A 19,365-nucleotide genomic window follows, 5' to 3' on the forward strand; every position below is an offset into this window, starting at 1 on the left:
TATTTAATCCTGCCTTCTAGCCTCAACTTTTGACAGTTTTCTGGCCAATTGCATCGCCACGGCTCATTTGCCGTATTTGGTTATGGAAATGTTTCGCTTGATTATCCAACCCCCGCAGCAAAACTAGTCGTTTACGAGCCCACTCCGTGATTTGTTTATGATGGTGTTCCCCACTTGTCAGTGCTCCGCTTTGGCCCCACTCCTGAGAGGCCTTGTGCTTAAGGGGGTAAGACTGCAGTGCACTCCATTGGATCGTTGTCGACGGCCATTAGTGTCATGACCTTCGTGTGAACCAGCCTGTGGTGTCCATCTCTTCTGCCCCCCCCCCCCTCTGTCTTAACCGGGCAAGAAACCCTCCAGCCGTCCCGTCTCTCCATTCACAGAAGCCCTCCACATTTCGAAGGAAAAAAAAAGACATTCCCCCTTCTGCACATCTGCCAACGCGGCTGCACTCAGAGCTGTGACAAACACACTCGACATTGCAGAGAAATTCGACATGGATAGAGTTGACAAGAGCCCCTAACATCTACAGCTCGGGATGCTTTCCCAGACTGCGATTATCCCCGGTCTTTTGAATGTTCTCCCCTCTCTCTCTCCTGCCATTGGAAATAATTCCACGTCAAAGAAAATTACAATATTACAAGAAAGATATGCTCTGTAAATTTCTACGGGTGTCTAATGATGCGCCCTCCGCCAAATGCAGCCGAGGCCACCCGTCAACCCGTGAAAACGAGCTTGATGAGTTACGCGGGCAGACGGTTGCGATGGTTTCATTCGCACGGTGGCTGAGGCCGGAGGTACTCTGCGCATTCAGTCACCTCTAATAACACCAATTGATATGAAGCCTTGTCCACCTCAATATCACTAAAGTGCAGCGGAGGACTCGTGTATAATTTAGCAAAAGAATCTCTAACTGGCTGTACGGATTGAGTCTGTTTCTCACTGGTACCTCTCCCCGCTGTATAATTCAGCTGCAGATAAGCGCTCCCTCCCCTACATTAGTGTGCTGTATACCACTGCCAGCTGAAGGAGTGGAGGGGGGGGGGGGGCCTTCGCTCTATATGTGATACAGTTTCTGTCTGCCAAAAGCTGAGCCGCTGCCACCGTCACTCGGAGCTGACGAGTTTCTGGGAGCGTGCCACATTCTGCACCTGCCAGGCTCATAAAGAACCCCCCTGTTTCTCTGGGGCCTGAAGGCAGGATCTGCCATAATTGTTAAGGATGTCGCGATTTAGACGTTGGAGCCAAAGCTTAGACAGCCGAGGCCGCCAACAAGTTGGCAGATGGTCCATTTTTGTTCAGTTGATCCGTCAGCGCGGGTATTTGAGGTGTTAAGATGAATGAGCGGGAGCGGATTTTTCACAAGTGGCGAGGAATGTTTTACGCCGCGGCCTCAAATTGTAAGCAAGTATGCGATCCCGCCGCTAAATGCTCGTCTCGGGCCAAGGGCCCGCTTCTTGCAAGAGGAGATCCTGGATAAGTAGGCCCAATAAAATGACAAAGTGAAGTGGACAACCTTGTCGAGTTCCTCCTTGTCTTTCGCTCTCATCATATATGCATTTTGGGGGGTTTGGGGTTGGGAGGGGTCCGATCGCGAACTGTTATGGTTTGCACTTCACGTTGGGAATGAGAGCATCCAGCTTGTGTGTTTGCTGACTGCTGGAGGAGTACCGCGGCCCATTCATTTGTGCATGTATTCACTATTACGATGCCAGCGGCTAAACAGATGCATATTTATAACATGTGGCAGGATGATGGAATGAGACCTTTTAGAAAATGAGGCCTCTGCTGAAATTCCTCTGCAGCTCGTCTCACCGTCTCCCCGCGTCCTGCCTCTGGATCCGTCTAGCGCCTCTTGTCCTGTCCTCATATCAACCCATCTATATATAGCAGGTCTCTCCCCGCTCGCTTGCTGTCTGCGTTACTGGAAAAGCGAGGAGTGGGCGATGCATTTTTGAATACACTGCTTTGTCCCAAAAGCAGGCGGGGAGAAAGAAAAGGGAGAGGAAGAAAGCGCCATTGACAGACGGGCGTACACCAGTCGGGCCCTGTCTCCCTCTCTCCCCATTGTCTCCAAGTGCTCGACGTCAGCAAACGACAGGAATCTGGAGAGAGGGAGGACGGAGAGCAAAGAGTCGGGGCTTTGTTTGGGGCCCCCGCTGGCCTCTGACCCCGGTGAAAGTGCTTGGAGAGGGGACAGAGGAGAGAGCACTGGGCTGACCCCCCTTCATCCCCTCCTCCTTCACTGTAAACGGGCCGAGACGGCCCCCCACCGCTCCCTGTGTAATATTTACATATGAGTCAATCACATGCAAATTGTCTGCAGATGGTAGTCCCCACGTCTCTCTCACACACACACACACACCTCGCTCGCACCTACATGCGAAGCGTTGATTAGCATTCAGTCACTCTCAATTCAGTCACACCAGGTGAGGGTGTGATCTAGCACACATTACATCCATCGCGGTGTAATGCCGCTCAGGGTTTTGTATATTCGTTCGCACCACTTTGCCCGTTGTTAGCCCTTCCACTTCACAAGATAATGTGCTCGCTTTGTTTCAATGTGGGGCGAAATGGAGAGAAATGGCAGGAGGGGTGGGAGGGAGAGGAGGGGAGGAATGGGCCGGGCCGGGCCTGTGCGAGGGGTGTGGTTGGGTATAAACCAGCGGACAGTGGCTTTTCTGTTGTTGTCCTGTTTTGAAGCCCTCTGTCCTGGCGTCCTTCACCCCTCCACTCCACTCTCTTTCTTTCTCCTCCTTCCACTCACGCTTCCCTCCACAGTGGGACTCTTCCTCGACAGAGACTCCTGTCAGGTCCGCGGCATCAAGTCTTTTGGGAGCTCCGTTGAAGCCTGAAACCATGCTGACGTTTTTGGCGCTGGCGTCGGTTGTCCTCCTGGGAATAGGTAAAAAAAATAAAGAGAGAATCTTCTTTGAACTTTTTTTTTATTGAGGTTTGTTTCATCTATTGAAAAAAGGGGAAGTTGTAGAAATTATCTTTTCGCCGATGCGGGGTTAAAGGTTAAGTGGGGATGTGATGAAGAGGGCCTTTTCTGTGTTTTCTTCTTCAGCGCTTATACCTGAAAACTGATGGAGTTGATAATAAAAAGACTCAATAGGCTTAAGAGGGAACTAATTGATCTTTCTCTGAAATGTAATATCTCACACTGCACTGGCTTAACACTAAACTGAAGCACTTGAATTAATATCTTAACATTTGCTTATTGATTCAATTAAAGAAAACGACATTAAGTCAGCTGTGGAGGACATTGTTCATTCTCAGGTGCGTTATGTTGAGTGTAAATCTGTCCTCTTATGTAGCGGGTGTGTCTCAGCTTGCAAAGTTATAAAGAGTATATTATGACTTTCAAAGGGGGGGAGGGTGGGCGGAGTTTTTGCTCTCGAGCAGACGGCTTTCTGTGCTCACCCTCCTGTCAGATATTTGTCCAAATTTTAATTAGAAACGTCAAGCGAGATTTCATTGACAGGTTTTGCTGGCTGCACTAACGGCGTTCGCTCAAGGACGCTGGCAGTGAGAGCCGTGAGCTCTCCTCTCCTCCCCGGGTGCTGAAGGAGAGGCAGCTCAAAGCCCCGCGACACTTCAGGGGCATCAGTGTTGATGTAGCCGCGAGCTACACCGAGACGCGCGGTGGCCCGTTCACACGATCCGAGTGAAAGTGAACAATACAAAACAAAAACCCGTTGGAGTGGCAGGTCTGTGCAGCTCCCAGGGGGGCTTTGGTGGTTGTTTGAGATGCCGAGTGCGTGTTTCGAGGGAAGTAAAATATTGATTTTGCGGCCAAAACCAAATTAACATCGATCATTAGATATTATTCAAGCATAAACAGCGCACACGATTAAGCCAACGTAATCCATATTAATGGAGAAAATGATGTTCCCCTTTGACTTTGAGAGACGGGCACCAATATTCCAGTAATAATCCAAATATTTACTGAGTGCATGTGTGAATCAATGGTGGGTCTGACACCACTAAATGTGCAGTTTAACAGTGTGTGGGTGGGTGTGGGTGGGTGCATACCTAAGTATTTGGGGATTTATTTGGCAGATTTCAGGGAGAAAAGTAATATGATAATACCTCATCATTACATATGGAGTGGAAAAAGAAGAAATGCCAGTGTATTTAGATCAAACATATATCAGAACAAGGATAAATGTCCATCGGTGTGTTTTTTTTTGTCCCCTCATGTAGACAACCGTGCACAGATGGTTTTGGTTGTTCACAAACTTGCTTTCTTCCAACAAAAATCTTTTGCAGTTTGCAATTATAATCACTGTGCTGCAAATTCTAGTCTAGACTACGCAGAATACATCAAATATTGAACTAAAAACAGGAGCGTGAGTGTTTGAATCTCGCTGCATGTTTATTTGTGCATGACTCCACATGCTTTGTGTCTCCCAGTGCCTGAGCAGTCCCAGGCCATAGTGATTTACACCGGCTGGGAGCGCCACGCCCTGCTGGGCTCCGACGTCCGGCTGTCCTGCTCCTTCTTCTCCTGGCGCTGGACCTCGGAGGACGTCACCTTCTCCTGGACCTACAGGCCCGATGGCTCCCGGGACAGCATCTCTGTAAGGCACAGATTCACACGCACAAACGCCAGCCCGCCTATTGATAACCGTGGTACTTAACAGAGGCGTACTGTCGGGTGATGATGCCCTCATCCTGCAAAGAAAATAATACGCAACAGTTGGTCACAGTGAAGCCACCTGTAGCAATCGCTAAATCTCTATAAAATCAGACGCATCCATTTTAAAGCTGCACTTGATGAGATTGTCATGGAGCAAACTTAATGTAAGCTCCTCTAAAAGTTCATGTTTAAGCTCATTGTCTTGTTTTTTACAGCCCGCAGCTTCTCTGTTTTTATCCGCTCTCATGCCCTCATCATGCGTGGCTTTCATCCGCAGCTGTTTTCTGTTAAAAAGCTCTGATTGACCCACCTGCTCAGCACCAAGCAGACAGATAACGTCAGCCACTAGTTGGTGAACATAGTGGAAGATATTCATCATTAGGATGGTCGATGGTTTCCTCCTTATTATCCTAAATGAAATTCTGTTGTTATGTACTTCCTCCTGACGTTTTTCACATTCAAGAAGAAAATACAAAAGAAAATGCAGACTTGTCAACAACGGCTGCGTCTTCTGCGAAAAAAGAAAACCAACCTGTTATTATTTCCACCCTCTCCGCCCCTACCAGGCACGAAGAGGAGCAGAACAGTAGTCAGAGGAGGGGGCGGTGAGCTGATGACGCATCATGCCGTGATTTTCGGATAGAGAACTCCATGCAAACTATATCGTGCAAACTTCTGTGCGGCGTTAATATCAGGTTCTGTGTGATTTCACCAAGGCTGATCATTTACGCTCCCGGATTCATGAATTTTGAGTAATTTCTAGGGCTCTCTAACAGAACAGGAGACTTGCAAATCATCATGAATCCCGGTTTAATCCGACAAACACAGGACTGTGTGAACGTCTGAAATGTCATCACACACTCGAGCGATACCCAATTTTCTTTTCTGACGCACAAGTGCAGGAGATGTGTATTAACTTGGAGAAGGAAACAACAAGTGCACAGAAACTTTCTCTCCGACATGTAATCCTCCCGCTCCTCTCGCTGCCTCGCCCGCCTCCTGCTCTTTAATTTCACTCTCCCTGCCCTTATCGTCCCGCCATCTCCCTAATCTCTCTATCTCCCCGTCCTGACTGTGCCTCCCTCTGTCCACTCTTAATCTCCTCCTCCACAGCCCGGCCTTCTTTGTCCCTCCCCTCCTCTCTCATTACCTCTTCCCCTCACCTCCATCGCTTTCATCCGTCTCCCGCTGTGCCCTCACTTTGAAACCAGATTTCTCTTCTTTTTTTTTTTCCCCACCACTTATCTTGTGTCGCTCATTTCTCTACCCGTCGGGACGGATTTACGGTTTCATATATCTGTCTGTTTTCATGGTGCATTTGTCCTTTTTAAAATGTCGTATTTGATTCCTGGCATGTTCATATCATTATGAAAGGCTGTGTGTAATTCAGCTGTGGCTCATGTAGGCCTCCAACCTTCAATCAGAAGTGTGCTGGACATTTCAAATAATCGTTTACCAAAACGTCAACCGAATTTGACCTCGTAGACTTTGACCTTACCATAGACTGTATATAAGAAGTGGACGTAGTCACCGTGACGTCACCCATTGGTTTGTAGACTACGGTTTTAAGGCCCCAAGTCGCCATTGTGTGTTTTTCTGCAACCAGAAGTGTCATGAAAGGGTGGAGCGCTGAATGAGATGTTCTATGGCAACAGAAAAAACACACTGCGAAAGGTTTAAAGGTCTAAAACAAAATCATAGACAGACCGGACAATCCTGTGATAGAGACCTGTCAATCACAAGGTAGCCCCGCCCTAAAGCATACTCTGCTTTATGGTCTATTTGACTCTAAATAGACCATAATTTACTAAATGAACATCATGCTGTATTGAAGAAGACTTGAAACTAGAGATTGAGACCATAAACTCATGTTTGCAATGTTTACTGAGGTAATAAATCAAGAGAGAAGCAGAGTCATTTTGTCATAGACTTCTATACAACCAGAGGAGTCGCCCCCTGATGGTCATTAGAGAGAATGCAAGTTTACGTTACTTCCTCATTCACTCAGACCTGGAGGGTGCAGACTGACCCCTGCTCACCCCAGTTGTGCCCCTCTGCCTATTTCCCTTAAAATTAATTAGCTTTGTTTTGTCCGTCATCTCTTAAGACTTTTGGTCGGGCTGGGCATCGTTCACAACTTGTCAATACTAGTGTTGATAGTCCTGACTTTCGGAATAACACTAAAACAATATTCTTTCCGTCAACTCACGTTTAGAAATATAACGTTTTACATATTGTTTTTCCATCATTAGTGTTAGATTAAGTCTAAACTCAAGCAGCCAGTTAATAACTTATTTTATAACGATGTTTTATATTTAGATAATATCAAATGAGTGTGATGTGAAAGTTGTTGCTCTTCATGTCACAGAGAATCATCATGTCACCAGCTCTAAGAAGTGTTTTTAGCTCATTGTTTTGGTTTTCCAGCCCACGACTTCACTGCTTTGTGTCTCTCTTTGTGCTCTCACAGCTTCAGTTTCAGCTGCACAAAGACTCTTTCTGTACTCATGATCCTGTACATAACTTTAAAATATGAATCACTACAGGCTGTAGCAACCTATGCGCCTCCAGAACAGAAGCAGCATTGACCTAAAATGCAAAAATACTTCAAGATATAACAACCACAGAAACACACACATTAAATGCCTTTATGGTGACACCACATGCATAAACGATACAATGCTCGCTCTGTCCTGCTGCAGATCTTCCACTACACCAGTGGTATGGCCTATGTGGACAACAAGGGCCCCTTCAGGGACCGCGTGGAGTTTGTGGGGAACCCGGGCCGCCGTGACGGCTCCATCCTGATCAAGAACCTGGACTACAACGACAACGGCACCTTCACCTGCGACGCCAAGAACCCCCCTGACATCGTGGGCCGGCCCTCCAGCGTCCGCCTGCTGGTCTTTGAGAAGGGTGAGATGGGAGTGAGGGGGGAGGAGGAGGGGGGGGGGGGGTTCCTCAACAAAATCAAATTCCCCGGGATGTAAAGTCTAATTCCCGCATTGTCTTACATCTGTGTCTGCTCATTAGCTTTCCACTGAGCCCATATGGCATATTTTGGTGAGTTTTCCTCAACAGAAGCTAACTGTTCAACAACCAATTGTTATTATAATCATTCCAAACTCTGAAATGAATCCCACTTTGCGCTGTGCATCAGACTAAAGCCAGTACTGTGTTCAGACCGGTCGGCGCACTGCCTCGCTTAGAATTCCTCGCACCAGTGGAATCAATTACAATTTTATCTCTTTCTCCGTTTGAGATCGCTATCGCTGCCTCACTTTCACTTCTTTTCTCCCCCTCCTTCTTGCCTCCTCTTCCCCATTTCTCTTCCCCCACCCTCCTCCTCCATGACTCCTTACTCTCACCTTTTATTCTACCTTTCCTCCCCTCCTCTTCCTCCTCTGTATCTCTACTGCACTTGTATTCTCCACTTTCATTCAACCTTTATTTTACCTTTTCAATCCTTGTCTATTTTACTTTAATCTCTCGTTCCTTTTCCATCTAACTTTGTTCCTCGTCTTCCTCTGCGGTCCTTTTCCTCCCTCTTATGACATCTTCTTCCTGTCCCTCTGAACACTCCAAACCTCTCTTTGTCACTTCCTCCTCTTCACCCTCTGCTCTACCTTCTAACACCCCCTCCTCTTTCTCTTCTCCTCTCCCCCCGCCCACAGTGCCCATCCAGGCCGGAGTGATCACGGGGTCCATCATCGGGGTGGTGCTGGGCCTGCTGGTGCTCGTCGTGGTCATCTACTACCTGATGAGGTTCCTGGTGGCGCGCCGCGTCTTCAGCCTCAGTGTCAGGTCAGTGCCCGGCCCGTGGCCGGCGGTGCTCTGCCAGTCGGTCTTGTGCCACGGACGGGAGATGAGCCCGGAGCCCATCCCTGGCACCGACACCTGCGTGGCCAAGCTAGCATAGCCGCCATGCCACCATTCTCATTTAGTTAGGTGTTCTAGGTTTAGATTGGAAGTTAGTCGGCTGGAAAGAGACGGATAATGATCTCTCATTTAGATTTAATCTAAAAAATAAAGCATACGTCCAAAGCAAGATGATTAAAAGTAGTGAAGCGAAAGATCCAGAGTGGATAATCCACCCGATCATGAAGATGATGGGATCCATCATCTTGCTTATACCTTTCCAATCTTCTGAGATCTTAACGCGTCTAGCGCCTGGGGACTGTGTTGGAGACGGGGGGGCCAGTAGATTAAGTCGATGTTGTGATGGCTGCCTGGGAATGCTGCCCCATGACCGCTGGAGGGAGAGATAGATTCGACATCCTGACATTGTCTTTCTTTTGTCCCCTCCAGCAAACATGGCAAGAAAAAGAAAGAGGGATCACAGCAGAGACAGGCAAGTTCTCTCCGCTCCCTTCCTGAACCCATCCCCTCTTCTTCCTCCTCCTCCTCCTCTTCCTCCTCCTCTGTCTCCTTTTCCTTGACACGCTCCATCACATGTACACGTCCATCCGACAACAGCTCGGTTTTCTGTCACATTCGTGCACTAAATACTAAAACGACGTCCTTTTTTGGAGCGATTACAATAATTCAGCGTTAGACACGTGCTGTCAGAAGGAATATTCATCCATTCTGTTGCAGAGCAGCCACACAATTGCATGCATCCAACATGACAGTGCATAACGGCACAGTGTTTTTATAATCCAGTCTAAGCAGCTCCAATATGTCTGCACACTTGACTCCTCCTCAAAACACACACATCAACAACAAAACCACACTTCATTCAAACTCTAATAACTGTGTTCAAGCTGTTAGAATTCTAGTGCCGCCTCATCGTTGGAGGAGCTTTAAAACCGGTGCCGTCCTTCCTCCAATCTCTCTCTCTCTCTCTCTCTCTTCCTGGTGGCCCTCACCCCTCCTTCGGCTCCCTCAGGGGGGCCAAACATCGCGGCGCGAGTAAACAGCCACGGGGCAAAAAAAATCAAACTACTGTGAAATGGCCGAGCAATGCTGTTGCTTGTATTGAATGGGAGTGTGATTTGCTCGCAGTGGGGAGAGGGACGGGAACTGCTGATTTCGCTCACTGGGAGTCAAATGAAAATCACTGGGCCTATTATGGTCTGGGCTGTTAGCGGTGGGTTTACACTGCTGCGCGCCAAGGATTTGGGATGCCCCCCCCCCCCTCTCTTCCTCATGGGAGAGCGATAGCCTCAAGTGGTGGATTAATCAGACATTTTGGTGGCTTGTATTCCTTTGTAAATACAAGGCACCAGGGCAAGTCGTGTTTGATTACTCTGTGGTAATGCGGGGCCTGGATGGTTGCGGGGGTGTATTGTAATCGACTGCACGCCTTTGCCTGCTGATAATGGAGGAAAAAAAAAGAAAAAAAGGAAGTCAAGGGATTTGGGTTCGAAGCGTTTTTTCTGAATCAAAAAATCTTTGAAATGAGAGACACGCAAACAGGAGATCAGAAGCGTTTTTTTGTGACAGCGTGTCGTTTAGCCGCCGGTATGAGCTAATGTGATGACGAGCGCTCCTGTGGCATAAACCCAGAGGGCGACACCGGCGAGGGGCCAACCCTTCCCTCCGGCCTCCAAGAAGTGCGTTCAGTCGCATCTTCCTCCCTCTTCCTCCCCCTGTCTTCTTCTTTCCTTTTTACTGTCGTGTGACTGTCGGGTTACTCTGGAGCTGCAGTCTGTTGCTCTCAAGTGCCTGCGGTGGGTGACGGTGCATATATGAATAAATAACTCGCCGCCAAAAGGACACTGGGATATTTGACAATGTTGTCATTTACAGTTACTCCTCCTGCGAGTCGTGGAAGAACAATCTTCCATCTGAGCTCACACTGCCTTATTTTATTTGTATCCTTTTTATTTATTTATTTTTTACCCTCACAGCTGATTCCTCCCTTGTACTGTAGCTTCGCCGCACACCGAGGGCTCGTGGGATTTCACAGCGCGCTCATAAGTGGTTGTTTGATCAAATAGCTCTTATTAGGAGGCTCTGCTGACACGACACTATTTCATTTTTTTTGTATCGGCCTCACCATCTTCGTTACTTTCAGCTTGCTGGGCTTGCACTACAAATCTCCAAAAGGGCTGTGCGTGAGGGAGACAGAGAGACAAAGGAACCGTGTGGTGTGTGCTACTCCCCATTAGGTGGAGTTGTGGGAGAGGAGTTCACCCCCGCAGCCACACACACACACACACACACACACACACACACATACGGAAGCTCACACACACACACACTGTACCGGAATGATAATTGAGTGCACTCTGTATCGATCAGAGCTCACACACACACACACACACACTGTACTGGAATGATAATTGAGTGCACTCTGTATCGATCAGAGCTCACACACACACACAAGCCACCCATTCTTCTTTCCATCCCCCGATTGCCTCCCCTCCCTTCCCTACCTTACTTCACTATACTTCCACTCCCTCCTTCGCTCTCTCATTCACATTCCTTTCATCCCGTCCCCAGTCTCCCTCCCCCTCTTCAGTCGCATCCTCCTCCTCCTCCTCCTCCTCCTCTCCCTTCCTTGCTGACCATGAGAAGCATCTATCTGTCTGTTATTCCCCCTGTCCTCTTCCCTTTCCCCTCCCTCACCCTCCTCCCCACCACCACCACCATCACATCACTCCCTTCCCAGTCTCTCTCCCTCCTCAGGTGTCCGGGGTTCTGATCATCCCCGGTTCTGGACAGAAAATCACTACCTCTCACTCTTCATCCACCTCTCAATCTCCTCTGCTCACCTGTCAGCGTCTCTCTTTAGTATGCAGCAGGGGACGCAGCCACTTACCTTCCCAAACCACCTCCCCACCAGTCCCTCCTGTTTTGCCACTGTACACTCCTTTTGAAGTGTGTGCAGCCCCTGCAGCGATGGGGGGGGGGGGGGCTCTGCACTCTGCCTAAGCAGGAGGAGCTCGAGTGTGTTTACAAGGCAGCCCCGTCATTAGCGTGGGGAGCTCTGCAACACAGCAGCAACTGAGCCTACCGTGGGATGCATAATGGTAAACAATACGATGATGTATGAGAGGATGGAAGTGTGAGCGAAGGTAATGACACCGGATGGGCTGCGCGGCTGCCCCCGTCGAGACGGATGCTAGCTGCGGCGTGCGCCTGGGCTGTCGTCCTATCGGCGCGCGTGCTGCTTTGGCTCAGTGCGTGATTAAAGATGATGCATTTTCTAATGCAATCAGTGGGGGGGTTATTAGTGGAGGCTTCAGTGGCTGGGAGCAGCCTCTAGCGTGCTTTCCACCATTGACTAACCTGATGTGTCTCCAAACGCTCAGATCCAGCATGCTCTCTATTCACTGTCCTCCGTTGTCACACTTTAAAACAGTGTACTGGTTTCATTAGGCCCCATCAGAGTATTATCGTGCACTTATCATACTTTTCAATAGGTTAACTCGCAGGTTAATGCGCTGGAATACAGCTGTTGTAAAGTTAAGTTATACCTTGACCTTATCTCCACTCTGTCCTGTCCTCCCTGATGGATTTGTTGTGCTTAAATGAAGCTTCACTTTACTTCCTTCCTCCTCCCCTTCATCGATTTCTTCTTAGAGATGTTTTTGGACGTTGCATGAACAATATACAGAATGAGTGGGAGTGAATGGGTGAATTATATAAGAACAAGTAAGATGTACGGAGGCTGAATGTGGCCCTTCAGATCCATCACCAAGGCTACAGCAAAATGCTCTATAACGGATTATCATTATTCCACTGTCATCTTTAATTATTCACTAAATATCCCATTTATATGATTTGTGAACAAATAATTCATGTCCAGGTATCGTTCCCCTCTCTGAACGGGACGGGTCACGGTAGTGAAGTGCAGCTTTCGTTTTCATGTAGATGTTAGCGTTAACATTTTATCCCAGTGTGTTGACTCACAGGACAGTCAGCATTTACAGCAGGTTGAAATGAGGTGAATACAGAACGAGCTGCGAGAGACGCAACGTCTTTTCTCTTTCAAGACGGCGCATCTTCCTGCATTTAGTCAGCTCTGCACAAAAACACAGGAAGGAGAGAAAAGCAAACATAATCTGAATAATGATGACACAATCGTTAGTACGAGGTTAAAGAATAAACTTAAAGTGAGGGCGACTTCGTTTCAAAAAGGGCCGTAGTGTTAAATCAGTAAACAGCCTTTTAATGACTTTATGTAACTCATTACACACTGAAATATAGTAATTCAAATCACGTTCAAACAACAATTAAAATGGAACCTAGTTGTCTAAAACTCACTTTTTAAGCCAAAGTTATTAACGGTTTTAACATTTTTTCATACAAATTGCTTAATCGTCAAATCCCAATAAGAGCCCAATGTGGTATGCACTCTGTGTGTGTGTGTGTGTGTGTGTGTGTGTGTGTGTGTGTGTGTGTGTTATTGATCAATTGTCACTCAGGTGTCACAGGTGGATGGAGCCCGTCTGCCACTGTGTCCCATCCTAACGCATGGTTACCTGTTTTGTCACCCCCTTACAGCTCTGGACACCGCCCCCCCTCACTTGCTACCCCCTCCCCTAAAAGGACTGTCTCTCTACCTCCTCACCCCTTTCCGTCTCTCTCTCTCTCTCTCTCTCTGTCTCTCTCTCTGCATGTCCTCCTAAATGTGGTTTTTTTCTGTCCTCTTCACACAGCTCCACCTGCTAACTTCATCTCTCATCCTCTCATCTCTAACGCACCCATCTCACCCCTCCTTCCGTCCGTCCTTGCCCCCCCACCCCCCCCCCCCCCCCCCCCCCCCCACGCTCCTTTCCTCCTGAAGTGACTCTCCTTCCCTGTTCTCCCCCGACCCCCTCTCCCACCTCCCCCCACAGGGCCCCGTGCCTCCCGCCGACCCCTCCAAGGTGAAGGCGGCTGCCTCGGAAAAGAAGAAACAGGAGTCACGCAAGGATAAGAAATAGGATGCGGGGTTGGGTTGGAGCGGGCTCGCCAGCCGCCTGCTTCAGCCCGTCCACCTGGCGGTGTTCAAGGCCCAGCCCAAGCAGCAGCAGCAGCAGAGAACCGTAGCCAGGAAGACAGAGAGGGAGGAGGGAGGAGGGGAGGAGGGCCGGGTGCTGATGACCATCGAGCTGGAGCTGACCCGCAAAAATGGGGAGGAGAGGCCCGGCGGCGAGGGAGGGATAGGGAGGTCCAAACCGCTTGGCTTCCTCTCCCGCCTCGCTAACCGGCTCACATTCAAAGAATAAAACAACTGGGAGGCAGGGGGAGAGGGGGGAGGGGGGAGGGAGCCGGGAAAAGTCTACCGATGAGACAGCAGAACCACAAACCTACTACGCACCCACCGCACCGGCAACCTGAGTCCCTGAATAAATGAGTCAAATCATATCTGCTCTTGCCACAGGCTGATGACTGCAGACGCAGCTCTGTGGGCCGAGATCTGAGATGTCGTGATAATCTCCTACACCAGCCGGCACCCCGAGTACTTTTGTCAGGTCATAAGATATGCCATTTGAAGCGAGACCCTGTAGACGGCTGGGTTTGATAACAAAATCTAAAAAAGCTGCTCCCCGGGTTTTGCCTTTCTGGTTCCTTTCATTGTGATCCTATCCGCCGCAGAAAGAAAAAAAAAAAGCTTTCTCCAAGTGCGTCCGATACGCATCACGAATCCCAAGCTGCGGGGACAAGCCAATTTGCTTTTCCGTAGGCGACGTGTCAAACTCTTAACTTTCTCCCTCCACACTGATCTCCATTCTTTTTCCTTTCCAACACCATCTCTTCCTCTTTCACTGTGAATTTCCTGACTTTCTTGTTAATTCAGATTACAGAAGTGATTTATATGCTAACTGCTCTATCCTCTTTCTCTTCCTCTCTCACTTCCCTTCCCTCTTTTTCTTCTTTCCTTCTCTCTCTCTCTCTTGTAGATAAAGGTCTGACTTCTCCATGACTGTCTCCACTCCTCTAGTCTGCTCCCTCCTATTCTGCCCAGCCTGATGCGACCCCCATTATTTCCCATTATCTCTACTCTTTCAAGACACCACTAGCTGTAAGAATAGTCCGACTATATCGGTGGCAACAACGTCAAATTATTTTGCTACTACGGCTGATTGGAGATCCCCGTATGCACTCATTGGGCAAACTGTAAAACTGTTCAAACCCCTAACAACGCACATAACTTCCTTAAGAGGAACCCAGAAGAATCTCCTGAATCTCCCCCCCCCCCCCCCCCCCCCCTTTCATGTTTACGACTCAATCGCACACACTGAGCGGAGCTGTGAGTGCAGTCTGGACTTCAGATAGAGAGAAGGGGGAGACAGAGATGGAGGGGAGAGTGATAGTGAGAGAGAAATATGATTTCTGCTCTCAGCGTCTATCGGCGTAGATGGAGGTTCGGGCCCTCAAGCTTCGGGGGTGATTCAATCCTCTCACATTTGAGCTAATGGAGGTTGTCGCTGTGTCCCCTGCCCTGGCTAAAGGGGCCTATTTCTGGCACTATAAGAGCGCACAGCCTTACTGTAACAGCTGCACATTTTTCTGATAACAGAGGGAGGGAGGGGAGGAAAAAAATGACAGAGGTGATCAGGAAAGAGGGGGGAGGGGGGGGGGTAGCCTGCTGTGGTGTTTGTGCCTGACTCCGCTTTTGACTCGACGGCCGGCGACTGACGACCTGAAATGACGTCACGGGCCTCGGGAGCCTGACAGAAAGGGGGCTTACCAGCAGGAGGTCTCTGCTCTGTTATTTTAGGTCCAGTTAATCCGCTCACACGTTTCTCCTCTCCAACCCAGGGCTAATTATTTTAGCACGCACTGGTAACAGGATATATCTCTCTCTCCATCTTCCTCTCTCCTCCCTCCCCCTGCTGTCTTCACTCCCTTGTTGTTCACTTCTTTCATCTCTGCCCCCATCTTGGGATTCATCTCCCTCCCTCCGTAGCCCCCTTGTTTCCTTCTCTCCGTCTTCTTTATCTCCTCCTCTTCCCGTCGTTTATAGTCTAGACTCTGCAACGGCATTATTCCCCCCACAGAGAAGAAAAAGGGCCTCTACACAATCCACTCCACTCTTTAAGCCTCTCCTTATCTGACTGCCAGGCCTACAGCGCAATGCTCTGCTCCTCTCTCCGCTCTCTTCTGTCCTCCTCGTCCTTCTTCTTCTCTCTTTCAAACCCGATGACGGACATCTCTCTCCCCTCCCTACGAATTGCCCAATGATCGACGAACGCCCTCTCGCTTGTCCTTGAAAATGCCTCCCCACCCCCCCACAAAGGCATGTCCCCTGCCGGCCCGCCTTCTTCCTCTGACCCTCTACTGTGTTGTTTCTGCTGGTTTCGAATGCCACAGCTCTGTCCTCTGCCCGCCACTGGCGAAGGACAGAAAACACATGGGCCGAAATCCGCCTATAGTTCTCACTGAAGACGCCAAACAGAAACTTATAATCTAGCTAGCTCTCTTCCGGTCGCAAATACGACGCGTGTTTTATGTATATGTGTGTCTAGTTAAGAGTGCTAAAAATGAGATTTGATACAAAGCAAAACAACAACAACAGTATGTCACCCTAAGTAAAGCAAATATTGTTTTCTGAGACATTTTTTACATGTGTACGAGAAAACACGTGGAGAACATGTTTATCGAGGCAGGGAGGAAATGTAATTGTATTCGATGGAATATGTCATATTTCTGACCTCGTGTGTTATGGAAGGTACTGTGTGGCGGTCTCTCTGGTGTACGTTTTATTTCCGAGACGATGGGAAAAGCGAAGTTGTTGTGCGGTGTCGGAGAGAAAATGAAGGGTATAGATAAGGGTTTGGTTAGCCTCCGATTCAGTGCGATGTGGCTGGGGAGTAAGGAGAAAAAAATATATAAGGGGGGGGAGGAAGGTGCTTGCTGTGGGAGATAGCTTTGGAGGAGGAAGAGACTTATCTGGCGTGTTAAACCAAGCCAAAAATCCATATGTATCACCACAGATAGAGTCGGCTCTTCCCCCAGAGCTTTCTTTTAAAGGTGCTCCTTCCCCCAACCCCCGAGCCAAAGACGGATTGCGATCTGCGTGCTTGATATGCAGGGTGGATAGTGTAGACTTGAATGTTCCTTTAAAATTCATAACCGCAATGGAGGTGCTAGAATCCACATATTTATAACTGGAGATCTGTTTCACTAGTCGCTGTTTAGCTGTCCAGTCACATGGATTGGTTAGAATGTTTTTCTTCTTTTGCAGCAAAGCCACACAGACACCTGACATGAGACAAACAGCATTAAAAATGCCTTTTAAAAATGTTTTATATGTATCATGAACTGTATTAGTCAAAGTTGCACAATAACCCTCCTTTATTTGAAACGACTGCCGCTTCTTACATTTTTTTTTTTTTTACATTTATTTTAATGCTTGTGATAATTCCAGAGCACTAACAATTTTTGATGACTCTGTATAATGTGTTGTAAAGAGAACGTAAATAAAAAATTAAAGCCCCAAGCGAGGCTGTTGTCAACAGAAGACAAAGTAAACCCAGCTGGAAATGTCTGCAGTCTACTTTCTTTCACTTCTAGCATTGTGTACGTCTGCCTCGAATGCCTCTGCAGAGATAAACTTTTATGAACTTTTCATAAGAAGAAAATCCTCCTAAAAATGAGATGTCCACCATTTTAAATATTTGAATGCTCTGATGAGCCTTGTTAGCTATCTAAATACATTTGCATACATGATAAGAACATTATAGATGAGTTAGTCTGGAGGTTTTTATTGCTTAACAATGACCTTTTAAATTCAAAAAGGAATTCTGTTTTGATACTAAACTTTGAAACATTTGCTTCATGGCAGCAGGTGAGGAGTAAAATGGTTTCACCTCACCGTGCCCTTTGTTACCCAAAAAATAATGATGATGAACTGAAAATAAATGCTCAGTGACCATTTACAACCTTTTCACATTTTACAGGGTCACAAAATGAGGTGTAATTCAGAACGGCCTAATTTTTTTCTGACTTAATGGGCAGGCTGGGTTCAGAGAGCATACGTAACCTTTTCAGAAAGGCTCCGCTTCATATGCAGACAGTTACACTCGCAGCACAACCACACAGTCTTTATCTGGGGACCAGTGAAACTGCTCATCTGCAGCACCTGAATGACTGACTGAGGGGGTGAAGGCCTGCCAGTGTCTCCTGTGATGCCACCACTTGGAGTCACTGAAGTCAGACATGTTCAAATCTTAAACTTAGGGACTTTGGAGTTACTCCGTGTAGAATTTATGTCATTATAGCGCCTTTTTTTTTTTTAAAGAAATAGTTTGACATTTTTAGGTTAAACATTTGCTTTCTTGGTGAGAGACGGACGAGAAGACTGATATTGCTCGTGTGTGTGTGTGTGTGTGTGTGTGTGTGTGTGTGTGTGTGTGTGTGTGTGTGTGTGTGTGTGTGTGTGTGTGTGTGTGTGTGTGTGTGTGTGTGTGTGTTAAGCTTAGCACTGGAGTCAGTAAGCCTGGTTCCCTCCAAAGTCCAAAAATATGTCTTGCAAAGCTCACTAATTAACATACGGGATCTTCTTTCTTTGTCTTACACTGAAAGAGAAAGGTAAAAATGATCACTTGTGGCTTTAAAAGGGAGCTATGTAGCAATATCTTGACAAACAACAGCCGCAGGCTGCCCAGAGTCTCATCGTCGTCGCCTGGCAACAGCAAATAACTCCCCCCTAAAACCACAACATTTTAAGTCTCTGCATCTGTACAAATGAAACTAGAAAGGTGCACTCAGACGGTCTGAAACAATCAAGAAAATGTTTTTTCAGAAAGTGTGACTCAGCGTCAACAAGAGGTTCTTGATCATCATAAATGAGCACTAAAGGTTTGGGCTGATGGGTCCAGTAGCTCTGCAACATTACTCCTGGAAGAGATGTAAACTAAAGGAGATGGCAGTCAATTGGTGCATCTACTGTATGTGCTGCACAGATATTTACGCTGCATTCAACTTGAACTGGGAAGTCTGAATTTCCCAGTCGTACATTTTAAACTGGAACTCCACTTGAAGTCGGACGAACTCTCCCGAAACCCTGACCTCAAAATCCAAGATGGCCGCCCGGTAAAAAACGAATCTGTTGTAATATGCTGTTTACTATCACTTCCGTCTTACTTGCGTCCGTTCTGCCCAACTCCCCTCTGTTAACATGCTGCGTCGTTATCAACCGATATTGCTAATAATAGCTAACCTGGCTGGAATAAATCCCTATTTTTAAACGTGGTTGTGACGTCATTGGCAGCTCCTAATTATGTTTTTTGAGGTAAGCAGCTATATTTGACTTTGGTAATTTAACCATCAAAATGTTCATCGGTGACATGTTAAAATATGTTGACACGGGACAAGTTGTAAAATACTTACAAGTTGTAAGTATTATCCACCATAAGCTAACGTTACATCATAAATAACAACACCAGACCATGTACACTAAGTAGTTTAGTGTACTGAAGAGTGTACTGTATTGCTTATTAAGGAATGAATTAAGGAATGTGTTATTTCCTCTTTTAAAATCTTTACATTGATATAAGGTAAAGGCATATTAGCATATTAGCTTCCTCCCTCTCTTGCTCCTTGACCCATTGAGGTTACATGACCTGTTTAATTACTTCTCTGGTTTCTGTTATATTTACATTTTTTTCTTATCTCTGTGAAATAAGACACTTTGCATTTTACACCAAGGACATACGCTAAACTCAAGGGATATAAGAACAGTGAAATAAGGAAACAAACATATCCTTGAAAAAAAAAAAAAAAAAACCTTTAGTGAGAGAATCCTTGAAAAGGAGACACGACAGTGGCTCATATACATA

At 47.3% G+C, this 19,365-nt stretch overlaps 1 protein-coding gene across 3 annotated transcripts; it reads left to right on the forward strand.

Moving 5' to 3' along the window:
- Nucleotides 1-2,677: 2,677 nt before the first annotated feature.
- Nucleotides 2,678-17,060, forward strand: mpz (myelin protein zero). 3 transcript variants are annotated; one of them, XM_031870640.1, is made up of 7 exons: nt 2,678-2,905; nt 4,420-4,586; nt 7,348-7,561; nt 8,320-8,449; nt 8,954-8,996; nt 13,435-13,464; nt 14,482-17,060. In XM_031870640.1, exons 1-7 carry the CDS (start codon nt 2,860-2,862, stop codon nt 14,491-14,493), a joined length of 642 nt encoding a protein of 213 aa, XP_031726500.1. In that variant the 5' UTR covers nt 2,678-2,859; the 3' UTR covers nt 14,494-17,060. The 3 variants fall into 3 exon arrangements, with proteins under 3 accessions (XP_031726500.1, XP_031726499.1, XP_031726501.1); XM_031870639.1 differs by having other exon boundaries at nt 13,435-17,060; XM_031870641.1 differs by lacking the exon at nt 13,435-13,464.
- The last annotated feature ends 2,305 nt before the right edge of the window (nt 17,061-19,365 follow it).

Source organism: Anarrhichthys ocellatus, unplaced genomic scaffold, assembly GCF_004355925.1.
Source record: "Anarrhichthys ocellatus isolate YVR2014 unplaced genomic scaffold, GSC_Weel_1.0 scaffold54, whole genome shotgun sequence".
NCBI classification, from domain to species: Eukaryota; Metazoa; Chordata; class Actinopteri; order Perciformes; family Anarhichadidae; genus Anarrhichthys; species Anarrhichthys ocellatus.

What these genes read in the sequence shown, in the direction of transcription:
- mpz (XM_031870639.1), top strand. Translation starts at nt 2,860, where the DNA reads ATGCTGACGTTTTTGGCGCTGGCGTCGGTTGTCCTCCTGGGAATAG. An exon ending in GTCTTCAGCCTCAGTGTCAG is followed by an intron (nt 8,450 to 8,953) that starts GTCAGTGCCCGG and finishes TGTCCCCTCCAG; the next exon opens with CAAACATGGCAAGAAAAAGA. An exon ending in AGGGATCACAGCAGAGACAG is followed by an intron (nt 8,997 to 13,434) that starts GCAAGTTCTCTC and finishes CTCCCCCCACAG; the next exon opens with GGCCCCGTGCCTCCCGCCGA.